This window comes from Periplaneta americana, chromosome 15, assembly GCF_040183065.1.
Source record: "Periplaneta americana isolate PAMFEO1 chromosome 15, P.americana_PAMFEO1_priV1, whole genome shotgun sequence".
Lineage (NCBI taxonomy): Eukaryota > Metazoa > Arthropoda > Insecta > Blattodea > Blattidae > Periplaneta > Periplaneta americana.
In genome coordinates this window covers 74602564-74628680 of record NC_091131.1, presented here as the reverse complement: position 1 = coordinate 74628680, position 26117 = coordinate 74602564, and the positions used below count along the sequence as shown (strand labels likewise).

General features: G+C 34.3%; 1 protein-coding gene across 6 annotated transcripts; it reads left to right on the top strand.

Annotated features, from left to right (window-relative positions):
- The first annotated feature begins 443 nt into the window (after window positions 1-443).
- On the top strand, window positions 444-25750 carry LOC138715136 (SPRY domain-containing SOCS box protein 3). 6 transcript variants are annotated; one of them, XM_069847680.1, is made up of 7 exons: window positions 444-520; window positions 5240-5418; window positions 7908-8098; window positions 8391-8493; window positions 9691-9816; window positions 10543-10779; window positions 15045-25750. In XM_069847680.1, the coding sequence occupies exons 2-7, from the start codon at window positions 5271-5273 to the stop codon at window positions 15272-15274; spliced, it is 1035 nt and encodes a 344-aa protein (XP_069703781.1). In that variant the 5' UTR covers window positions 444-520; window positions 5240-5270; the 3' UTR covers window positions 15275-25750. The 6 variants fall into 6 exon arrangements, with proteins under 6 accessions (XP_069703781.1, XP_069703780.1, XP_069703776.1 ...); XM_069847679.1 differs by lacking the exon at window positions 444-520 and adding an exon at window positions 795-890; XM_069847675.1 differs by lacking the exon at window positions 444-520 and adding an exon at window positions 945-1051.
- The last annotated feature ends 367 nt before the right edge of the window (window positions 25751-26117 follow it).

Genomic DNA, 26117 nt, shown 5'->3' with positions numbered 1-26117 from the left:
CAGACAGGGCTGTTCAAATAAAAAGTAAAATCTTTAAAAAAATTAAACAATTAAAAATTACAGCAGATAAAAATGTCACAAGATGATGTAAATCGTAATTTCCGCTAGAAAATCTGTCACCCTCAAAGCCATTTTTTCCCGTCCGCTACATTGAAATTCCGTATGACGGAATTTCCGTCCAGTTGGCAATACTGGCTCTGCTTAACCCTTAAATTTGCAAAGTATCCTATAGGATACAACAAGTTAATAGGCTAAATACTATAATTTTAATAGTACAATAGAAAAAAATGATAGGAAAATTAAAATTTCACAATCGTCTACTACTGTATAATATTGTATGACATAATATAAAATATGGACATTGCGATAGTTGTTTTCATTACAGTCCGACACGATTTAATTAACTATAGTGCCATGTTGCCAATATGGACTACCACGCTGCCAGCTGATGGAAGCTAGCAATTGTCGTTATTCGTTAAGATGGCTGACGTTAAAACATTCATTGACAATTGACGCGAAGGTAAGAAAACAATACAAAAATCGACAGAGAATCAAAGACGAAACGCATCAATGCTAACATTATGTGCACAATAAATGTCACCAAACAGAGCCTTGCACCAAAAGAGCTATTAAGCACTCGCCACGTTGTAAGTATAAGTTTGGCAACTCAACCGTTGTTACCACAGCAACAGGCCTACCATGCTATGTGACAGTCAGTTGTTTTTCCGATAGCAACGCTCCTGTCATGTCCCATCTTTCAAAAAAACAAGTAGCCTATAGTGTGAGAAATGAAGTTTTGCCAATTTAAGGGTTAAGCAACGGTTACCATTAATCACATTTGATTTGTACCTGAGAGGATAAAAAGATTTGTACCTAATTTAGATTTAGAGGTTGGTAATTTACGTATATCGATTATAACATCAATATATCGATAGTAATATTCGTATCAATCAACCAATCAGGACGGTGGCTCGTTCCTTAATTTTTGTTTTTGTGATTGATAGTTATCTGCAAAGTACTTTGTTGAGGGATCGGGCTGGAGAGTTGCTAAGTAAATGGCAAATTACATTTATGTTATGACTTGCTTAAGTATATACCAATTTACCGTCTATATTATTTATATTAAATTTGTTACCTTTTAGTTGGAGTTTATAGGTTAGGTACTGTTTACATATTTGTTAGTGTTGACTCTAATGAGGATTGTTGATGTAAGTTGTTGAGATGGTGCAGCTATAATGAGCCACGCTACTACTATAAATCAGTGAATAAAAGACAAATATTTTTCTAAGAGAGTGATGATATTTCTATACAATTGCGCTACCAAAGAAAGGTATCGTATTATAATATGTATTTACGTACTTGGCTTCTAGTCGAGTCATACGTATCGTAAACAAAACACAAATTGAGTGGCGATCCCATTTCGAATTTCACATCGTTGTAACCGGGTGGAAAGTTGGTGTGAAAGTGGGGTTCGGCGGAGAGGCGGGATCGCATGCCTTAAATGTAAACTTTTTGGTACGTACATAGATATAGTATAAAAGAAACGAGCGCTGAGATAGTTCTGGTGATTTTGGAAGTGAAAATGGTTGAATTTGTAAGGGATTTCATGCGGATATGGATTAAAAAATTTAATGATTTTATAGGGAAATATTGCAAGAAAAGGAAATTGTTAAAAAATGTAATAAATTACGTTTTTAAATGAGAGGTGGGTTGTAATGGAAGTGCAAACGTTGTGGTTTATAATAAAGGAAAGAACGTAGGGATATGAAACCCACGGTACGATATACCGGTAATGTGAAGGACGCAAAATTGTATTAATTCAATAACCACTGAAATATAGTGAATTACAACAAATAATAATGAAATAGACACAAAGTTTCCATATTGTAACTTCGTTTCCATGTTTGCCATTACGCTAGAAGTACTGACATCACTAAAAAAATCACCAGGCTTTGAAAATCTTGCAGAGATTCGTATATAACAAGACATAACAAAAATCTAAACTAAACTAATCTAACCTAAACTGACTTAACCTAACTTGTCACAGATTCGTATATGCAAGGCATAGCGTGAGTGTACACTAGTGTGAAACTTTCGTAATGTCAAGTTATGTTGATATGAGAGATAAGACACTTGAAGGTGCTTGAGCCAAGTGGGAAGGGAACTACCTCAGCGCTCGTGTAACCTTTTCGGAGTTAGGTGGGTATTAATGATATTTGCCTTTCTTTGAGAGCGCAGTTGTAAAGAATTACCTATTCTGTAGGCCAAAAATACAATACAAAAGGAGCAAAAAATTAGTAGACCTATTTTACTGTGGATCAAATTTGTAGTAAAGCAATTTAAGTGCATATCACCGTGAATCACAAGCTGTTCCAGAAAACTTGGCTGTTAATTAGATGATTACAGAATTTGTGCTGTTTTTCTGAGTTACTGGACAGATGACACATTAGTTTAAGCATTAAAAGACTAATTTAAAGTTTTCTGCTATGCCTCGGTGGATAGCGCATGTGCTTCTCAACCAAGCAGTCTGTGATTCGATTCCCGGCATGGACGGAATTTTATCATTGTTCTACAAATTGAGTACTCTTTTTGTCTTGTACTTGCACCAGGCCATTACATCAGTTGTCCTGCATTGTGCTAACCACATGGTCAGGAAGGCCCGTCATGTCAGAGAATCTAGTGTTGATCCAAAGAAAGGCCGAACATCCGGATGGTGTTGTAGCACCTAAGGAGGAGGAGGAGAAGAAGAAGAAGATCTAACTTAAAATGAATCTACCACTACATTTTATCCGACAGTAAAGTTAGTAGTTAAGGTTTTTGCAGTCAAAGAAGACAACTAAAAATTTAGGTCTAATATTTAGATGTATAGAAGCCACATTTTTACTAGTGCCATTAAAAGAAATTGTACAGTTATAGTTTTTCACAATACTAAATGCAGTGGCGGCTCGTGAACTTGTGGATTGGGAGAGCTGCAGTAGATTTTGGTACATACAAATTTCACTTCTTGATACCATTACTAATAAGTATAGGAAAAAAATAAATGCACTACATATCGAAAAACCAAAACTTTCTGACTTAGTTGGGAGATGTCTGTGGGACCATTTGCTAATCCCTAAGAAAAACTAATACCATCGATTTCAGTCTGAATTTCAGATCGGCAGACACTCAACTTACAAACTACCAGTTCATTCTGAATTATCTTAGAATAACCTTAAACAGTGGCATGTTCCAAATGATTTTTGAGAGGCTCGTTTAGATTACTCACGGACTGTAGCAACCCACAAAACACATCAGGGTTCTTCGAATCGTTTTTTCATCATGTCCCCTAAGGGGAAGTTCATATTGGCCACAAAATTTGATGCAATCTTTATTTTTTTTTAAATAATTTCACGATTTTTTCTCACTTCTTGATTATGTTTGAGAATGTTTGTTCTGTTCGTTTCACTTAATTGCACAGCAGTATGAGTTGCGTAACATAGCCAATGAAACAACATTTTTCAGGTGAGACTGCGAAGATTCGTGCATTTTGCTTTTTAGGGGCAAATGTCCTAAATCTGTCACACCACTCCTAGTCCATGCAGCATCACCACCGAAGAGGAGGCAAGGAAAACAAATACAGATTTTTTTTGTTCACATCCACGTAACCACAAATGCTTAGCGTAAATTTCATTGTTATACTTCCTTACATATATACACTATTTCGGCTGGATGAAGCTTAAGTAAGATTTAAGTCGGGTAACGGACGACCCTTTAATTTCACTTCATTACATCAATATTCTCCGCAAGGGAAAGTTGAGAAAAATAAAATTAATATTCTGTAATTCACACACACTCATGCTTGCAAATTTGCACTGGTTAAGTTACGGTATTAAGACGTCACACCAAAGCAACACTCAGATATACTGATGGTCAACAATGTTCTAAAACTGGAAAAGAAGTCTCTTTCGTATTTTACGTGCTATATCAAAAGGATTCTACTCGTGCAATCATTTTGAGTTAAGGCAAATATTAGGTTCTGCTGGAGGCTGGATATGTACGTAATAATAAGGCAAAAGAGAATATTAATTTCGTTATATTAACTCGATAAGATTCTACAACAATAAATATGTGAAAAGAAAATAAAAATTTTGTCATTAAGTTTCAAGGGAATAGAGAATCCATTTGACGCAGCATTACAATAGTGGTGTGGGAGGAGAGGAAGGATCCCTTGTGGCCACTGCAGCGAGATATGGGTTTTAAACAGCTGCAGTTTCCCTCTGCTTCCCTTCACCTCTCTACTCCATGACTAAGCAAGACACATTCTCTATGAGCTGACCACCCTGCAGATCCCAGGACGACTTTGAATGCTGTGTCAATTCCAATACAGTCGACGGGCAAAAAGATTATGCATAAGATAATAATACATATTCCTGGTCAGATGAAATATAAAGCAATTTACCAATAAAAGCTGTAACAATTCTTCTACAAATTAAAATAAATATTATTTTTATTTTCCTGTCAAAGCAGGGAGTGCTGCAGCTCTGCAGCTCTTATGGACGAGCCGCCCCTGACTAAATGTCTATGCAAGCTATAAGGTTTTTTCCTTCTCGTAAGTGTGATTGAGAAAGTAATTGTTCCCCCTATTTTTGTGTTAGCCCAGTTCTACAATGCGAGTCATTCATTACTATTTAGTATAGCTGTGTGAACTCTTCTATAACTCTCTAGTTGTACTGGAATAGAAATATACCACGTATTATTTACTTTAGCAATACCGTTTGTATTCACTATTTCTCCACTTCTTCCTATGTGACTTCCATTCAACTATGCTTACACTACTCCTTATTCTCCGGAAGTTAGGTTAGGTTGATTTGGGTTAGGTTAGGGTGGGTTAGTTACATTATTTACTTACATGATATACAACGCCATGTCACTGTTGTGTAGATGTTTCAAGTTTCTACCCACCCAAAACCCTCTATTACCAGCCTCTTCCATTTGTTTCTCTTGTAGCACATTGGGCATGTCAACAACTATGGTATCTCTAAAGTAGATAAATACATTGTAATAAAATTGAGTACCGGGTCTTTCCCGGGGGTAAAAGGCGGTCAGAGCGTGGTGCCAACCACACCACCTCATTCTAGTGCCGAGGTCATGGAAAGCATGGGGCTCTACCTCCATGCCCCCCCAAGTGCCTTCATGGCATGTTACGGGGATACCTTTACCTTTACCTTTACGTAGTATATATAAGCTTAATTAATTTCAGGTGACGGTGAATAATCTTCCACAGTGTCATTATGCCTCGTTTTTATGAAATTACACCTGTAAGGAAATGCTTCAAACAAATTAAGAAAACAGCCCCGGCCTTTTGCAGCTGTAGAGAAGAACCTGGCGATAGCTTAGTGGGTAATAGACTGACATGCTCGTGTGGAGAAGAACGGAAAGGTAAATATGTCAGAATTTTTAAATATGTTGTAAAAGAACGCAGAAATTCTATTCTTGCACTGGTGAAGGTTACTTATGTCCCACCCACTATAGAAGACATAGGCCAGTTTTACACTAATCCTAAACATTTAGTATAACTTGTTGTTTGTGTAGGCAGTCTTTTACATTAGATTTGCGAAAATTGTTTATAGCGCAACATTGGCAGTGATAAAAGTGTGAAATATTCGGGTGAAACGAGCGTTGAGCTACTTCTGCCGATTTTGGAATAGACACCGACGCACTTGAACTGCCAACATAGAAAACAAAAAATCACACTCAATCGCTTTCACCGTCATCTTGATGGGATAATAAAAGCCTAAACTAACCTAACCTAACCTAAGTTCGTCGGTGTCTATTCCAAAATCGGCGGAAGTCGCTCAACGCTCGTTTAACCAATATTCGTTCAGTGGGTGGTGGATACTCTACATTGACCCTTGCACTTAATGACTTGTATAGAAATGGGACATTCATGCTATAGAAAAGATTTCAATGTGATAATACGTGAGAGTGGACAAAGTGTGAAAATCCATCAAATACGCGTTATTTTTCACTTCCTGCTTACTGGTAATAATTACAGTTATGTTGTTTAATAGAAAATACTTTGTTACTGAGTGAAATTTTGCACACATACCGAAAATTAAATGGAGAATGCAACAATACTTTTTTTCTCATATTGTTTTAGAGTAGCGAAATTCCTTAAATAAAAAATAGTAAAATATAGTTACCATTTAGGCCTACACACAAGTCACAAACTGCTATATTTGATCTATTCCAACGCCATATGTTTCGAAATTGAGTATAATTAGGTTTAAAACTAGCCTAGAATGGTGCTCCTACGACAAATAGAATATGAGATATTAAAATTAATATGAAACAATGTGCAAATTTTTATGGAAATTTATATGTTTTGTAACTATTAAATGAAAGGAATTTGGGGACAATAAAAGCAATTGTGTGTGTGTTTTTACTCATAGAATGCCTAAAAAAAGTTTCATAAAAATTGGTGACATGAAGGTCATTTTCTCTTTTAAACTGTCCAAATTGACGAGGAATGACTCCTGTGCCATAGCTTACAGACTGGATGTAGTGTATCAGACTTTGTGAAGGGAATATGGTGTGTGCAGCACAGGTGTTAATGGATCTAAGCTCAGAATCTGAAAGTTCTGAATATGATTTTATTGTAAATGTTGTAGGTACTATAGAAAAGAAAAGAGAGTGGTTAAGCCCCACACTGTTCTAAATTATAACAAACCATATGTATCATACATTATTGCACATCTACAGAAACTTACGGCTTTGAACACATCTCACTGGAATCAAGTTCACGATGTCATACAGTTGTGAATTGATTCGCTGCTTCCACATCATCCATAAACTGGAAAATTATATCTCTTCTGCTAACAGAAACAAACAACAGACAGAGATATTAGGGCGACTTGTAAATAGGGGACTTTGTATATATAATATTTTATTCCTGATTTTCAACAGAATCGCACCTAAATACAGTAACTGTACACACTTTGTTAAATAAATTCAAAACAGAAAACTTTTTTTAGTTGTCTGCAGTGATGATCAGATTGTTTAATCTACTAGCACGAAATGATGCTTCAAGATTATTAAAACAAAAACCTTGGTTGTTCTGCATAGGCATGAAGAACATGTTTGATATTTCGCAAAATTATGAAAGCCATTATTAGTTTCTTTATTACAGGAGATCCTGACTTAACTGAAAGGTCCTAACTAAATTAACAGAAATTCGATTCTCAGCAGATTCTCTTGAGAAGCATAATAAATTAGCATTAGAACAGGTTTTTCCGTGTGTGCGTGTTTTTTTTTAATTAATTACAATTGTACAGAAATCCAAATAAATCAACAATAAACAGGATATTGAAAGGTAATATAGGGTATGTTTAGTATTGCAAGCAAGAAATTATTAAATTTAATAATGTAGTTGTAATAACAACTTTCTAGTATTACAATGAAAACTAAGTGGTAAATTACCTAGTTGACTAGTTTCGACTTCATGTTAGTCATCATCTTCTGCTTCTTCCAGTTTCTTCAGTTGTTTTGCTGGAGTGTTCGTTTGTGTTTGGGAGTGTGGAGTCAAATAGGGTGTATGTTCTGAAATTTAGTTGTGTATTGAGGATGTGTTGCTGGTGTGTTTTTGTGTTTGATTTGCGTGGACTTATATTTGTGTACCTATTATATAATTTGTGTTGTCTTGATTATACATCTTGTTTACATATGTTTAACACTAGAAAGCTATTATTATGACTAAATTGTTAAGTGATGCAAGGTGTTAACACTAAAAAGTTGTTATTATTACCGGCAAGTACTGAATTTTAAGTTTTTTGTGCATTTTCAATTGCTGTACATAATTTGAACATGTCATTATTGATGAATGTGTGTACTGTATGTCTTATATGAATTTAATGCCTTGATATTTACAGTATATGAATGGACATGGGATGCTGAAACTACATCTTCTGCCACTCGATTAATATTGGATAATCGAGAAATTCACTTTCATCCTGGCTTCAGCAATGGAACTGCTATTATACGAGGAAATAAACCCTTTGTTTCCGGTTTTGATTATTATTGGGAGATAAAAGTGCTTACACCATTGTATGGAACTGATGTGGTAAGTTCTGAAGTCTCTTATGTTTGTAGCTTTGAAGGGCGAAGAGAAAAAGTTTAGTACAGAATTGACAAAATTGCTCTATATTCATGCCTTCTACCCAACTGTTGATCTGTTTATGCTTGTAAATTGAATTAATCTACTTTCTGTACATTAATAATATTGCGTATTATATAGGCCTACATAATTTCTTCCACATCTGAAAGCTTCAGTGCTATGTAAAAATCTGTGATTCTATGTAATGCAATAAATAAAACAAAAAGGAAATAAAAAAACAATTTATTTACGTTCCTAGATGATTGGGGTGGGCACAACTAAAGTTGACCTTCAATCATCAGCAGACCGTTTCTGCAGTCTACTAGGATCTAATGAAGAATCATGGGGATATTCGTATCTCGGTAAGTTTTCATTAACATTTATGTGAAGTAGTATTTTCTGACATACTTTCTGCCACTATGTTACTATGTTAGATGTGCTGGGTGGGTCCCGGTCCCATACAATGGCAGCAATTTCATGAGAAAATTCCTTTCTTGACTTGAGCCAGTGCTCATTCCGTAACGCAAATCCTAGGCATGATGCCTAGATGTGGGACTCTCAACTATTTTATCATCTAATAAATTGCTGATGGTACTTAAATTTTGTCAAAATGAAATTACATTTACTGGTTATAAAAACTCTTAGGCAATAGTGAAATATTCGATTTCAGAATATGTATTATATGATTTTCTTGTGTTAAATTCTATCGTACCTGGTTTACATGTTTCGACCTTTTATGGGTCATCCTCAGAACTGGTCATTGTTGGTCTTGGCGCCTCTTGTTTTGTTTCCTGTGAGGGTGTGTTTGTGTGGTGTAATGTAGAGTCAAAGAGTGTGTGTGTGTTCTGAAATTGAGTTGTGTGTTGAGAATTTCATTGGGGTGTGTTTTTGTGTGTCTGTATATTTCATATTGTTCATGTTTAGTTTCTGGCTTTTTGGTTGGCTGTGTAGTATTTCCATGTCTGTGTTGATGTCTCTGTAGGTGTGGTTAGCATTTGTGGTGTGTTCTGCATATGTGGAGGTGTTTTGTAATTTTGTTATACATATTCCGAAGTGATACAGTGTTAAAAGTTGTGTAATCAAGATGTATAGAAATATTTTGAGCTTTCAATTTAGGAATTATAAAAAAAAATATGTTTTTTTGCAAAATTAGCGTCATATCTATGCTTCATAAAAGAAAATAAAAATAGGGAACAAAGACTATAATTTTCAGTAATGTAGTTGTAAATATTTGAATCAATTTCTTAATTTTCCACTAGAGCTGAGAACACTGCTACAAGGCCATGTGCTGTAACAACAATAGGAGTTCACTTTTTTTTTTTTTTTTTAATTAATGGTATAGGCAAGTGAAGTTGAAGTTGAAATTGGGAAAGAAATCCTTTTCAACTTCCATTACACTGCCATGCTTGTATTGTCATAAGAGAGTAAATGGAACAAGCTTGTTGCTCAATATTGAAGTTTTAAACATAAAATCAAGTGTATTTTTACCTTACAAAGTGTGAGACTGGAGATGAAGAAAAATTTTGAATTAATATTACTATTTACTACCTGTTCATTAGGTGTGATTCAGCATAAAGGAAGAAAAGTGTTATATGGTCAGCCTTTTGGTCATGGCAGTATTATTGGTCTTCATCTGGACATGTGGAAAGGAACACTTGAATTTTATTTGAATCGGGAACCATTGGGTAAGTTCTGAAGGTTTATTTTAACATCTTTAAACTTGTAACAAAGGTGACTTCTTTCATTACTTCAGTGGGAGTTACGTTTGAATGTGCAGATGAGTGTATGTGAGCTATTCCTTATGAAATGGTACAGATAAAAACTTGAACATTTTCTTAAATTCGGATTTTTTTCTATTTATAAAGGGTGCCGAGGAGAGTTTATTTGAAAAATTTCACTATCGAATGCCCAACAGTTTTAGCATTATTCAGCAATAGATTTAGTGTATTTAGCCATTTCAGTGCTCAGAGCTGGGGAACTCTTTATTGCAGAACTTTGAACTAAAGCTCATTTTGATGCTTACATTTAGTAGCACTATTTTCTTTTCACTGTCCTGATGCGCGCTCCAACAGGATATTTATAGGATTTACTGCTATCTGCAGTAGATTTTGGAAGGTATCTCCTGTGGATACGTGGGGGTTTAATGTAGTTAGAATAGTTAAAACTTCAAGAGTTAGGTGGCTGGGACACGTTTACAGTGGAAAGGAGATGGATCCATGCTGTAAAGTTACTTTAATAGAAATAGATGGCAAAAGAAGAATTGGAAAGTCTAACATTAGATGGTTGGATATTGTTGAACAAGATTTGTAAAGAAAGGCAAAAGATAGAAACAAATAAAGGCATACAACAGGCCGTAGAACTAATCATGATGATGTTGATAGTATTAATGACAATATTTTTCTTCTCTTCAGGTGTGGCTTTTGCTTCACTTCATGATCGAATTTTGTATCCTATGGTATGTTCAACTGCTGCCAAATCGGCGATGAGAATCACGTATTGTACGTCATCTCCATCCAATTTGCAGTTGATGTGCCTTCAGTCTCTTAGTTATGATTTAGGAATGACGAAACAGTTAAGAACAGTTCCGTTTTTACGATCTCAGATTGACAGAGAATATTGGTGGCTTTTTCCTCCAAATAAAAGTGAAGGTAAGTGTTTTGCTTTTCCCATTTTGAAATAAAATTTATCGTTGTTATAAGACTTCATTTTAAAATTGTGTCTTGCAATTCAATTGTTAATTTTAGTAGTTTGTGTGTTGAAATTGTAATACAAGGTGGGGCAAAAATATCTCCCCATTTTGAAAGTTTCGTAACTTCAAGAGGTTTAGTGATATGAGGAGTTCACAACCAGAGTGGACCAAGTCCATCTGGAATAGTTCTGAGATACTGAGTCTTAAAGTTCCAGGCTCACGCTTAGCAACCTTCACCTTCCATAGGAAATGCTGCCTTCTGTGGAGTAACAAATGGTTATGGACTTGGTTTGTTATGGCAATGAATAAATCTAAGTTTTCTTCATCCGAGATTGTATTAATCCACAAACTGATCACTGATGGACTTGGTCCACTCTGGTTGTGAGCCCCTCATATATATATATATATATATATATATATATATATACATAATACAATTACAATACAATTATACAATACATAATACAATAATTACAATTAATAATAATACATAAAATAACCTGATTATAAGTGACTCTAATTTACGTTACAAGCTACATATGTATAGGCCCTACTTAAGTTTCACATTGGTACTGATAATAATTTTTCACTTTACTCTCATCTCACTCACTGTACTGGCACTGTGACACATTTCACTGACACTTTAGAATACATTTCACTGACACTATATAACACAAAATAATAAATATAATATAAATAAAATAATAAAGAAATATATTTGAAAGTGCTATATGTGTAATGCCATTTTGTCACTGTACTTATGTTTTGAATATCACACCATGGAGATGACGTCCTTGATTTTGTACACACTCTTCCAAGCGTCTCTGCAAGTTTCCACATGCACATTACACCATGTTTAGAGGCACAGCTGCAATTTTCCTTCGGATGACATCCTTCAGTTCCTGAATGTGCTGTTGCCCCATCCTGCTGAAACCATATCATTGGTGCTCGAATTCCATGACGTTGAAGTTCTGGAGAAAGAAAATTCTGTATCATCTCAACATATCGAGAACAATTCACTGTCACTACACTTCCATTTTCACTTTAAAAAAAGTATGGGCCATTAATCCCAAACCGTGCAACACTACACCAGACAGTGACGCGTTCACTATGAAGCGGTCGCATGTTGATATTTTTCAGATTTTCCTCTGCCCAGTACCAGAAGTTCTGTTTATTTACACTTCCAGACAAATTAAAATGTGGTTCGTCTGACATTAACAGAATAGTATTGTTGGACAGGATTTCAGGAAACTGTTTAGCAAATCTCAGACGATTTCTCATATCACAATCTTTAAGTTTGTGGACCATTACCAGTCTGTCCACTATTTATGCTCTAGTTTTGTGGCGGATCAGAGCTGAAACTATGCAAGCTACTATCAGAGGGGCAATGTGGAGCTTGTCCATCTGGAAGTTGTCTACTCTTAGGCCACTTTCTGCTATCACTATTGATTGCTTATCTTACTATGTTTCAAATTGACCAATCATTTTCAAAATAATTGTGAAGCTTCCGCTCTCAACAAAATAACTAAGATTTATTTAGCTGGTCAGCATCTCTTCATTCACTCTGCAATGACTGAGAATGGATTTTGTTTTATAACAACTTTGTGGAGTCTGAATTGATTTTATAAATTTCATTAATTGATTTTATAAATTCCATAGTATTAAACAATAATTATTATTATCTTTTAAATATGTTGCAAGTAAGTTACAGGAAAATTTGTCAATTGATGTTCCCAAAACTTGTCCCTCAATCAATCCCATTGTGCAACTCAAACCAAGAAATGGATTCGGAACACCTCAAAATCTGTGCTTCAGTGGCTGACCATAATAATATCTTTGAAAAATATTGGAGTACAAGAGGTCAAATGACTTTATTGTCAAACGCCTGGCATTAGAAAACAACAACATAATTTAAATAAATTACATTTTCATCTATCATGAATGCTTGCTTTGATTGGAAATTCTCTAATTTTTTGTAACTCTTTGTATATTAAAGTAAAATAAAGAAAAGTAGAGATATGATTTTGAAATAAATTAGGAAAACCCGAATGTATTGCAATATTTCCGAATACAATGAATATGTAAGACTTCTGAATAAAGAATTGTTAAAAAATTCATGCGCTTAAATTCAGTAGTAATGACAAGGTAATATTATAGATTTCGAGGGAAAATAAGTGCAATATGTTTTGTAATTTAAATAATTAATATACTTATTTGATTTGAAGAGCTTTTGTTCTTTTTTTGTGATTGAAAAAGTTGTTCGTGCTGTGGATATACAGTAAAACTTCTTTGATATGTTTCACACTTATATTTTTTTTTTCTGAAGTTTCGGCAAAATTCCTATACTTTCCCTGTTAATTTATCTGGGTTATACATTTTTCGTTTATACGTTTTTTACACTTACACAATCGTATTTTAAACCCTAGGAGGTTTGAAACGTCATTTATATGTTCTAAATCAATTTTGCTCGAAATTAAGTTTGCCATGATAATGTAAGAACGCGAAAATACAGTGTATGTGTTTGTTAAGATGAGGCCTATTTTTAAATTAATGGAAATTTAAAGCTGCCCCTGCTTTCCTTCACCAATCTTTTGTTCTTTAATGACACTGTTACTCCTTTAGAAACATTGACACATTTTATAACATGTAACTGAAGAAATTATGGAAGAATTATCACAACTTTAGGTCATGGTTTATTCCTAGGAACAAATAGTCCAAGGTAATTGATTTTGTAAAACAATCTCATGTTATTACCAACTGAAAGAACAGATAAGTTAGTATCATAAAATTTTCTGGATTGTAGTTTGATATGTAGTATATCAGCCAGCTTTGGATCTAAGCAGCTAAGAGTTTCTACTAATAATCTTACATTCTTCAAAATGTGTTATAAATTTGAATACTGTATTATAGACTCACAAATGGCTAAGTTTTGAATTTCTCTTGAGGAAATTTTACTAAATTGACTTACCTTGTTCTCCCTATATAGTCTTTAAATGCTATTTCATATGTTATTAAATGTCATTTCAGTTACATGTTTATCTCACACGTTTTTCTTCAGGCACCCTTAAAAATGTATTAATTTTTACTGTAATTCGCTGGTGCTCGTGTAAAGGGGGTTAAGTATGAATTGGCTAAACTGGAATAAGTACAGATTTGAACTATCCACAATTACTTTCCTCTTGTGTTAAAGGGGTTAAGTAATTCTTCATCTATGATGCAGTTAGACTCCAGTTTAACATGGGATAAGCACATCGAATACATATGCACAAAGCTATCAAGAGTTTATTTGCTAAAGAAATTAACTACTTGCATTTCTCAAAATTATTTAAGATGTGCCTACTTTTCTTTCTTTCAGTCGATAATTTTATATGCCCTAATTTTCTGGGGAAATGGAACCAAAATTGGAAGCGTCTTGATTTTACAAAAGAAGGCCATTAGAATTTTATGTAAATCAAACTATCTGGAACATTGTCGGCCACTTTTCAGACAATCACTGATTTTAACAATTATAAATTTGTATATATATGATCTAGTACTTTACACTCGATAAAATATCGACAATTACTCATTAGTGGCTAATATACATGATCATGAAATTAGAAATAGTGAACAAATTAATATTCCATATTGTAGATTACACAAGAGCAACACAAACTTTTTAATTATGGGGATGAAATTATATAATAAGCTCCCAAGTCAATATTATAAATTACTAATCAATACTTTCAAAACTAGATTTTACAAATTGGTTATTAAATAATCCTTTTTATTCTGTTGCTGAGTTTTTCAACACAAATTTGTATGAAATTGTATATTAATAAATAAGTTTAATTGCAATTTAGTTAGTTTTCTTCAATTTAAAAGTTTCAAATTATTTCATGTTTTCATTGTATTACTTAAATTTTACTGTTTCTGTTATTAGTGTTTTTTAAAATGTATTTATATGTTTTTTCAATGTATTCTGACGAAGCCTAAAACTGTATGTCTAATGGCCAAATAAATTGGATTGAATTGAATTGAAGTTACAGTGCTCCATAGTTTGTGACAAAGGGGTCTTGTTCATTAATACCAAAGGAGAGAAGTTTACATACCTTACAATTTGACTTAACCCCCTTTACATGAGCACCCGCGAATTAATCAGATATAAAATCGTACAATTTTGATGAAATAGCTGGATATTATAATTTTGGAATATATAATATGATATAATTTTTTTTTTAATAGGATCTTCGCAAAATGGTGAAACTGATTCTTCAGACACTGAAGATGAAGATATTGATAATGATGATTATGGTCTCGATAGCTTGGCATCATTTTGTGCGAGTCTATCCGGTGTTAGTGCTGGTTCAGAACAAGCAGACCCAGTGCATCAGAGATTGTGTATGAAAAGAAAAAGGAAATCTGATATATATAGCCTATCTGTAGCACACAATGCAGACTATATCGTGGATTGACAGAAATTAGAATAGTGAATGCTATAAAATAGTGCTGATGTAAAACTTCTGTGTTACCTTGTGTTACTGACATTTCTTTACATTGAATATTTAGAGTTAAATGCATGATCAAAGGTATGTGAGGAAACGTATGATGTTGCCAGGTTTTAATCTGTGAGAATGTCAAACCAATATATAATAAATGTGGAAGTATTGTCATTTTCATGTAGGATGAATGAAAGAGCTTACCTGTGCCAAGAATGCTACTCACATGTTTTCATCTCAGTAAGAGCTAAACACTTCCTTGGTATCCGTGGTGTTAATTTTTAAGACAAACATTCTGTGCTGTTTATCTCTATCCCAATATCTTGTAACGAAGCCAGTGCATATGTGTTTTTTTTGTTCAATGGCAGTGCCCTTAAACTTGACGTTATCACCCCAACTCTATGAGTGCGTTCATAGATGTCACTAATGCAGGAAAGCATAGGCATTTAGTTCATAGGAGACTATTCAGAATACACTAAAGGTGGTGAATTCACGTTAGGCTATATTCGTAATGGATGATGATAATGGAGAATTTTTGGGATGTCGCAGGGGAACCGGAGGACCTGGAGGAAACCCCTGTGTTACTTTGACCATGGGTTTGTCCAACACAAGTTATAAATTCAGGGTGATCAGCTGGATTTGAAGCTCATAAGCCTAATATGCTAGTACAGTGAAACCTGTTCAAGACGGAAGTGGCATGGTCCTAATTTTTTTCCGTTGTGGACAGGTTTCCGTATTATTCAGGTGTGACATTAAAATGGAATATTTTGTCATTCATATACATGAAAAACAAAATGGCATGTCCCAAACTGCAAGAAGTACAAAATATTCCATTTAACACTCATCACATTAAATCAGCTTTCTGTCGCTTATTATGTTGGTGAATCATCTTGATTAAAATCTCATTTTCTGTATAAATATTATCGTAACTCACTCATTAGTCATTAAACATTACTAAAGTTTACTAATCTCATTATATTTAATATCTAACACTATACTCTAATGCTGTACTGCATATCACTGCACATTATTAATTAATTAGACTAGGAGCCATCTATTAGAAGCCTTGAATTCTGGTTTAATTCATTTCTTTCCCAGTTCAATAGCTTGCTTTGCAGAACAGATCCAGAAATTGGCTTGTTCTTTGAAAGGTCATGAAGAACCCACTCTCACAACAGTTCATTTATTTTCACATAAACAGTTGCTTTCTGGTTCCTTTTGTGTCACCAATATTGGCCGCACGCCAAGTGTCACACCTCAGTTTTCCACAACTGTACTTCAATATAATTTCACATAGACTTTGTTTCTAATTTTCCTTTATCTCAATAACTTTTACTTCATCACTTAATGTTAATGCCACATTTTATGCAACTTTTTTTTTTTTTTTTACCTGGAAATCACTACACTTGCGCTCTGTTTAGTTACGACAGTATACGGGTGTGAAGCATTGAAAATCTTTGAAGAGACTCGTCTGCCTAGTCAACAGGGTAATAAAATTTATGACTGACAGGCCAACACACCCTCGTACCCTCTAGAATTTTGCAAAGAAAACTTGTTTTTATCTTAGTGACCTACATATTTCGTATATTCCTTGAAATTACACGCTGTTTCAAAATATAATTACAAAATATAGTGTGTCCAAAATATTGTTTCCGTTTTGAATAGTAGCAGACAGTTTCCGTTTCCGCATTGGACAGTTTCCATTTTATTCAGGAAAAATTACACATAATACATACAAATTTCGCCGGGACCAATAAATTGTTCCGAAATAGACAGGATTCCGGATTATTCAGGTTCCGATTTGAACAGGTTTCACTGTACTGATCCACTGTAGCAGTTTATATGGGAAATATAGGAGAGGAGTTGCCTGTATTGCAGCACTTAGGAAGAACGTAATTATTGTCGGCAATCTATATATTTAGTTAAAAAAAGTTATTATGTACCTTAATTGACTCTTTTTCCTATCGTCATATCTTTCTTTAAGATCCGTCAAAAATAAATTGACTACTACAAATGTTTTATAAATCCTTGAGAGGTAATGTAATATAGTAAGAAGTATAACCATTTTAATGTAGGTACCATATTTTTATGTTGTGGCAGTTATATCACATACATACATCATCATCATCATCATCATCATCATCATCATCATCATCATCATCATCATCATCATCATCATCATGTAGCTTCAAGGAGTTGGATCACAGATTGGCCTGTTCTGGTCTCATATGACAGGTCAGGAAGGCTCTTTAGTGGTCTTTCAGGTTTTCTTGTACCCGCTAAGGTGTAATTTTTTAGTAATCTAAGATGTGTTTTGCGGTGCATTCTATTGACTTGTATCATCTTTGATTTATAATTTAAAATTTGCTCAAAGGCTGATGTTATTTTCAATTCTTTCAAAATTCCTGTCTTTGTTTTGTAGTCATTCCATTTATAAGCTGTTGCTCCCCTTAAATATTTCATTTCTACTGCAGTTATTCTTGATTTATCTTTTGCCTCGATTGTTCAGTTTTCAAAACTGTATAATAAAGCTGGAAGAGCCAATATACAGTATGTTATACAATCTTATCTGGGTTTTAGTTAAAGTTTGTTTTGATTTAAATACATTGTTAATGACACTAGTAACTTTTATGAAATTGTTCAATTTATGTTTTTTATTTATCATATGAAACAATATTACCTAAATATTTAAACTGATTTACCCGATTGATAATTTGGTTATTTATGATAATTTTTTTTTGGTGATTGAACTTTAAATGCCATTGACCTTGTTTTCTTATAAATATTGTTACAGTTCGCGTCACCGTTTTTGGCGTGTGAAATAAGTAATGAGAACGTTAAGTACAAGTGTTTTACTTTTGCCGCAGTCAGTCTGACAACTGTGTTTGACAAATGGCTGAGCTGTCGTGTATAGGAAGTGTTACGATTCTCAGCTGCACTAGCAACATGCTCACAAACTGGGCATTATATTATAGGACACACGCCAAAAACGTTGGCGCCAGCTATAAATTGCATTTTTGTATTCTTTCTGTAAGTGTATATGTTACTTTTTCAGTCTACAGTAGAACTCCGTCAAAAGTAGTTGTGTGAGCACAACACTCCGATTTCACTTCATTTTTGTCTGTTACGTTCTGCATTGTGATATGTTCTGCACTTAGGTATTCTGCATTATGGAACACTAGTCCCATTGTACAGTAACTTGTCACTACTGGTTGTCGCAGAGAGGGGTGGGGAAGATTGCAGCTATTTCCCTCTTTCTGAGGCAGAGCTTCTCAATTTGCGGATTTGTTTATGGGTAACCATGGCAATGAGTCCTTGTAAGATTTTTATAGAGTCTGTCTTCAAGGGTACTTGAATCGCTGACAAAACATTTCTTTTGTGGCTGCAAACACCCTTATAGTCTCCTGGCTTGGCTCTTTTGAAAGAAAAATAACAGCACGCGAATACAATAGGATAAATTGCTTATCTTTTACAGTGTTCACACTTCTTTGTATTCATTTCAGTTTATGAGATGTGTGAATAGTGTGATTGTGTTGTGTCTTGTTGCTAAAACGATATATTAGAAGATTAAGTTAACTAAGTAATTATTTATTTTTAGTGATGGTTTTGTAATTATTTTTAAAAGTGGTGACTCAAATATTTTTATTAACAATGAGGAATGTATCCTATAAACGATATAGTGTTACAGACACCATTTTCGCGGTTGGCTGAAGGTGATAAAAGAGATGTATTGTTAGCGGGGAAACCAACACCTGTTCTTAATATATCGGCAAAAAAGTTGGAAAGGAAAGGTGCAAGATCTTACACCAAACATTTTAAAAGTGCATGGTACAGTGAATATCAGTGGCTGTGGGGTAGTTCTTGTTTGGAAAAATTGTTTTGTTGGCCCTGTTTCTTAGTTTGAATAAAAAAATCGGCATGGAACTCAGATGGATTTTGTGACTTGCTAAATATCAATCGATCACTGCACAAACATTCAGATTTTGCAGAACATCTCAAGTGTGATTTACAATTAAAACACCTCGAGAAAAATCAGAATACTATTTCTGATGCTCTGAAAGAAAATTCGCGCCTTTATTATAGCCCAGTACAACGAAAATGTCAGCTTGAACAGATTAGTGTTGCGTGTAGTAATTAATGCAGTGTTATTTTTGGCGAGACAGAAACTAGCATTTTGCAGACATGATGAAAGTTCATCTTCATCTAATAGAAGGAATTTTGAAGAACTTCTGTCACTTTTAATTTCATCGAGTCCATTAGACATCCAACAACATTATGCCAAAATCAAATGTGTTTTTACCGGAGATTAAAAAACAATACAAAATGAAATAATTGAGTGTATTTCTAATTACATTAATGATTATGTTAAACTTGAAATAACCAGTTGTGACTTTCGTTCAATATAAATCACTCTGTATATTCTATATGTTTTTTCCAGTTAAAGTGATTATCCAATTGCAAATGAAGAAGCTTCGTGCTTGTAGATTCTTTGAGGCCATTTCTATTTAATCTAATATTGTAGAAAAACTGAGTGCTGTAATGTGTACTAAATTTAATTACACTTAAGTGCTAGTTTATTTGCACCAAACCATTCGTTCATTAGATCTAACACTATATTGAAATTTATAAAGTGATTGTATTGTTTACTTAAGATAATTACACTTGTATCATCTGCAAATAAAGTTACCTGTGATAAATTATTTATGGTTCAGGCTAAATCATTAAAGTAAACTACTGGTATAAACAGTCATCTCTGAGGAACTCATTGTTTAATATTTCTAAATTCTGAGTGAGTAACTTTGTGACTATTTGATAAACTTATTTCCACTTTTTGTTTTCTCTGTGATAAGTAAAATGTAACCTAACCTAAGGTCTCATTTTTAACACCGTAAAGTTTTAACTAATCAATATATTTTTATCTACACAGTTAAATGCTTTGGCTAAATCGCAAAATATCTCTCAAATGTGTAATTCCGCATTCTCTGTCGATTTTTATTTTCTAAATCCAAACTGCTCTAAAACTAATATATTGTTGGATTCCAAATATGATATATTATACAGTGTGGGCAGGAAGTAACTAGGTATTATTAAATGGCTGTAATTTTTAATATTGAAGGAATTATAATGAAAATGTGTACATGAAGTTCATTAAATAGGATTTAAACTTCCGCGCATTGGCAGTACAGATAGTGGCCGTGAGAGGAAGTACGCACAACAATAGCATAGATGGCCGATCGCCTGTCTGTGCACGAGATAGTGCAGATTGCTGCATGCTATGAAGTGTGGAATTCTGTTGCTCTTGTGCAGAGGTGGTGGCAAACAGTGAAGGGAAGGAATGCCACAATCTGTCCAGAGGCAATAAAGAATTGTCATAGGATGCTAATGACCAGGACCGCCGACAGAATTTATGGGCCCCTATGCAATACTGTACTTGGACCCCCGTTGAAAAAAGTAGCTATTACAAGTTATCAGTTATTCTAATCATAATAATTATTTGCAAAATAAATAAAAGGTAACCCCATACACTGATACAAACTTAAAAATATACACGTTTATTACATTGGAAACTTTTAGCAAAACATCACATTAGCACAATATATTATATTCATAAAACATTATTCCTAAACACCTGTAATTTCTAACTTGCAGTCTAACATCAACAAACAACTCTCATTGACTTCATTGATGCAAAATCATCAATTCTATCACCAAAATTTAAAGACCTAGCAAGATCGCTCTCCAGACTAAGGAGGCCTGACCAGGGGCGTATTTTGCGGGCTACCGGTGGTAGCCCAAGGAAATTACAAAAGAAAAAGTTTATAATATAACATAATGTAATAATTTTGTATTATTAGTTTTACCATAGTAATTTAAATTAAAGTAATTGTTAGATATATTTTGTGTAATAATAGGGTCAGCGGTAGCCCAAACCCTTTAACCAGTAAACGCCACTGGGCCAGACACATTGTTTATCTGAATACATTTTTTATTTCCTTCATTTTGCTGAAGGATCTTTTAGCATCAACAACTGTCACAGGAATTGTATAGAATATTCTAATGGCTATGCAAATATTTGGAAATAAACTGTCCAGTTTTAATTCCCTCAGACTATTTAGGAGATTCATAGATTTCAGTGGGGTTAGCCCTAAATTAGAGGCATGAATTGGTTTTAAATATTTCGGATCATCACTGATCTCTTTGTTAATGTCTTCATAATATTTTCCACCCAGTCTAGCATCCATATTAATATCTTCCAATTTTTTCTGTCTCTCCTTGTGCTTCTCAGCTCCCGACTTATGCCTGTACTTGTCCATTGTGCAGTTAAACTATAACCAGTGACACTAATGAACAGAATTTGCTAGATAAACGACAACGAAAAAACGAAAGTTTCGACACGAAACATACAGTATACTGAAAAAGAAACGTATCCTGCTACTTCAGTTTGAGAGAATCCACTAGCATATTGTGGTGGGCCAGCGAAGTTTGGTAGTTAAAAAGGACAAGCCAATAAATAATTGAATGTGTTCAGTACAAGCGACGGGAACATAGTTCAGGCAAATGCCGGGGCCCTCAATTGTCATGTCGGTGAACGTTAATGCGGGAAACCGATATTCTATTATATAAAAGTCAAATATTTACATATGAAGTGGTAATTTGTATTAATTCTACTACTGTTGAGTTAATATGTCAAATTTATGTAAAAATATTCTTACAAAATGTTATAGTACCTGTATGTATCTACGAATAATTATTCATGATAACAAGAAGTAATCTGACGGGCCCTTACTGCTCACGGGGCCATATGCACTCTCTCCCTTTGCCCCCCCTTCTCGGCGGCCCTGCTAATGACCACAGGTTTGGTTAAGGAAGCGGGAAGAACTGGTCGTCCATCCACGTGTCGGTTGAGGAGAATGTGATGATTGTGCGGGAAATGTTCAATCATAGTCCTGCTAAATCAACGTGTCAGGCAGTTCACAAAAGTAGACCACAAGGTATGCAGTAAGTTAGGTATTGCAGAAAGAATTGAATTACCATCTCAATTTGCAAGTTTCGTGTATACGTGGTTGGATGAGATGTTGTTGGCTGGGGTGACACGGATCTCACCAATGGCCTGCAAGAAGTCCTGACCTGACACCCTGTGATTTTTTTTATGGGGTGGGCAAAAGATGTGTACCAGACGAAACCTCGCACACTGGAAGAATTGGAAGCATGGATTCAGGGCATAATCACCAATGTTCCACACAGTTTCCTCCAGACGACTGTGGATTCCATTCCCATCCACTTTAGGAAATTGGTCGATGCCACAGGTACCTACAATGAATTTTGAGGTATGCATCCATATTCTCATTTAATAATGTACACAGAAATTAATTTCAATAAATTAGCGTTGTAAATGTTGATTTTATATGTCTTTTTTAATACTTAGTTACTTCTCGCCCACCTACATAACACTTAAATAAAACAGGAAGCTGTATTTATGGCACTTTATTGTTGTTAATTCTTTTTAGTTAGTAGATAAGGCTGTTTGAAGTCTCAGTAGCTTGTTGTTGATAAGCTTGGGGACTCAGCTGAGGGTTATTATTAGTTGTTGGAAATCACTGTGGTAGAAATAGATATTTTGATATTTTAGACTTTTTATTTTAATTATTCCACAATCATGTTTAATGTCTTTGAAAGAGAAAAACCATAACCTCAATGTAAAATATTATAACTTACCATTTATTCATACTTATGATGAAAATCTGTTCAGAAGCATTTTATGGGTATGGAGTTGATTGTCAGGATATAATTCTTTCATAAATATCACAAAATCACCTGCTTTCCTTCTACACATTGTCTGACAAGTTTCGCATCATAGGCTATATCATATGAGCCCTTCCGATTTCCAAACATGTCTAGAGGCAGAACTTTGTTATTTATGCACATAGCATGTCGTCGGTGGTTTCGCAATACCTTTCCCAATACCTGCATTCATAGATGTTGCAGATCACGAATCTTCACTTCACTTTCCTTAAGAATATCCCAGAAAGCAAATTTAAGTGGATTTAGATCAGGCAACTTGAGGACCCTTTCTATGGGTCCTTTGCAGCTTATCCATTGACCGGGGAAGTTGTTGCCGAGACAGTTCCACACAGATGTGGCATAATGTGGTGGAGCACCATCCTGCATGAACCATTCTGCAGTTTCATCTAGCAGATTCAATTCTTGCAACGTTGTGAGATACACGTACTTCAGTAAGGGAGGTTGGATGTTCTGATCATGGAAATTCATTGAGTGATGCCATTGTCTTTAACTTTTCCAGCAATTGAGAGACTATGCCTTGTTGCATACTTCTGCTTCAATAATGTTTATTAATACATCTTGATTACACAACTTTTAACACTGTATCACTTCGGAATATGTATGGTAAGACTTTCCTGTGTTAAATTTCAACATACCTCATTTACATGTTTCGACCTATTTATGGGTCATCTTCAGAACATAAGAATACAACACAAACACAAGAACACAAAAAATACATCACACTAACATATGAAAACAAAAACACATACAAAATTGCAACCTCATTCAAGAAATTAAATTACAACATCGCATACAGAACAAATAACATTCTACAAAAACATCTCAACACGCAAACAACACAAACAAACAAATACAACCACACAGGCGTATACAAACTCAAATGTAACACCTGCAACAACTTCTACATAGGACAGACAAGCAGATTGTTTCAAACACGTGAAAAAGAACACATCACAGCCATAACAAAATTATAAAATACCTCCACATATGCAGAACACATCACACATGCTAACCACACCCACAGAGACATCAACACAGATATGGAAATACTGCACATCCAACCAAAAAGCCAGAAACTAAACACACTAGAACAATATGAAATATACAGACACACAAAAACACACCCCAACGAAATTCTCAACACACAACTTAACTTCAAAACACACACACTCTTTGACTCTGCACTATACCACAGGAACACACCCTTACAGGAAACAGAACAAGTGGCGCCAAGACCAACACGATCAGTTCTGAAGATGACCCATAAATAGGTCGAAACATGTAAACGAGGTACGTTGAAATTTAACACAGGAAAGTCTTACCGTACATATTCCGAAATGTTTATTAAATTGGTCAACCATTGATCTCTGTGACCAGCCCTCATGTCAGCACAGTAAGATGATCTCATTATGTTTGTCCTGTGTCAACAAGATCCACCTACAAACAAACAAATATCGGATTTTGTGATACCGCCTAAGATGCATAACTTGTTGGACACCCATTAGTATGTAACCTCTTATGATTATGCAGTAAGACTGAAGTGTAATGTGATATTTTAATATATAATATTTGGCAATATATGTGCCATATGTAAGGGGTGATTTAAAAATAGAGTATAAAGTAAGATTTTTGTCTACTTATTATGAATTTGTTTGTTTTAAGAAAGGCAGTAGAACCTCGATTATCCATCTCTTCAGTAACCATTCTGTAGATTATTCATCGCAATGTGATTTTTAAGCAGTACACAGTAGTGACTTATAATAGCTTTTGTGTACTTTCTGAATTGTACCGACTATAATCACTTAAGTTCACCACATGCGTAATTTTCGTTTGGTTCTGTCAAGATTAAATAAACACTTTCTCCTCCTTTGGACTGTCATAAACAATTTCACTTCACACCCACTTTCTGGAATATTTTTTAAATAATTACTAAGTTTAGAATTCACATAAAAAACAAAATTAGTTGTAAAGAAATGCAGGAAAAATTACTGTTTAAAGTATCTTAAATAGATTTAAGTCCATAAAAATTCATAATATGAATTATTTATTTTTTCAGTTAAGCGTTCACTATGTACCTTTCATTAAAACGGATAATCGAGGTTGTATTGTAAAGGTTGAATTGCTACAGTGACACAAAGAGGGGATACAGATGAACTGTAGCTGGACTATACTTGGAAACACAATGACTAATGGTGTAAACTAAGCTCCTTGCATTTGTGAATATAAATAACGACAAATGACGACAATAATAAGAATATTTTACATGTACAAGTATTTTATGAGTGCTCAAAATGTCCATTTCTTTATTGCAAAATAAAAACATTCCTCGTCTTTTGAATTGTATAGAATGCTTCTCTATGTAAAGTAACACGCATGTCTTATCAAACATTCTGTTATGTGTGCATAGTCTTGTAGCCACAATCCACATCATATATCTGAGAAGAGATGTTAGTGAAAAAGTAAGCTGGGAAGCTGAAAGAGCATCTTAAATCTTTCAGAAAAACAATTTTCATCTGATGAAGTTGGAAGTGAGGCCAATAAACTGGCTGAAATATGAAAAAAAAAATTGTAATATTTCAGTAAGTTTATGGATTGTGTTATGAGTAAGAAATAAACTTCATTTTGGTATGAAACCTTTCATTGCAAAAAGTTGTTTCATTTCTGAAAGGATTTGTTCATTATTTTCCTTTTTTTTTTTTTAATATACAGTAGAATCCCTCTTATCTGGCACCAAAGGGACCAGGTTAGCTCAGGATACGAGATTTTGCTAGATAATTGAATAAATACCGGTATGAGTATGTACAAAAAAAAGTTCGTATTTCATAGTGCCAAATGTTGAAACTGCAGCCATGTGAAGCTTATTTCTCTATCACTTGCTCATAACTGAATAAACATGAAAACTGTGTGTTTTTCTTATTAAAACACATCACACAACACAACACTAATTTAGGATCGAATATTTACTGAAAACGAAAGCTCATGCGAACTTTCTAATGAGGCAAGAGTGACGGCCCAA

What these genes read in the sequence shown, in the direction of transcription:
- LOC138715136 (XM_069847680.1), top strand. Translation starts at nt 5,271, where the DNA reads ATGCCTCGTTTTTATGAAATTACACCTGTAAGGAAATGCTTCAAACAA. An exon ending in GTGTGGAGAAGAACGGAAAG is followed by an intron (nt 5,419 to 7,907) that starts GTAAATATGTCA and finishes TGATATTTACAG; the next exon opens with TATATGAATGGACATGGGAT. An exon ending in TTTGAATCGGGAACCATTGG is followed by an intron (nt 9,817 to 10,542) that starts GTAAGTTCTGAA and finishes TCTTCTCTTCAG; the next exon opens with GTGTGGCTTTTGCTTCACTT.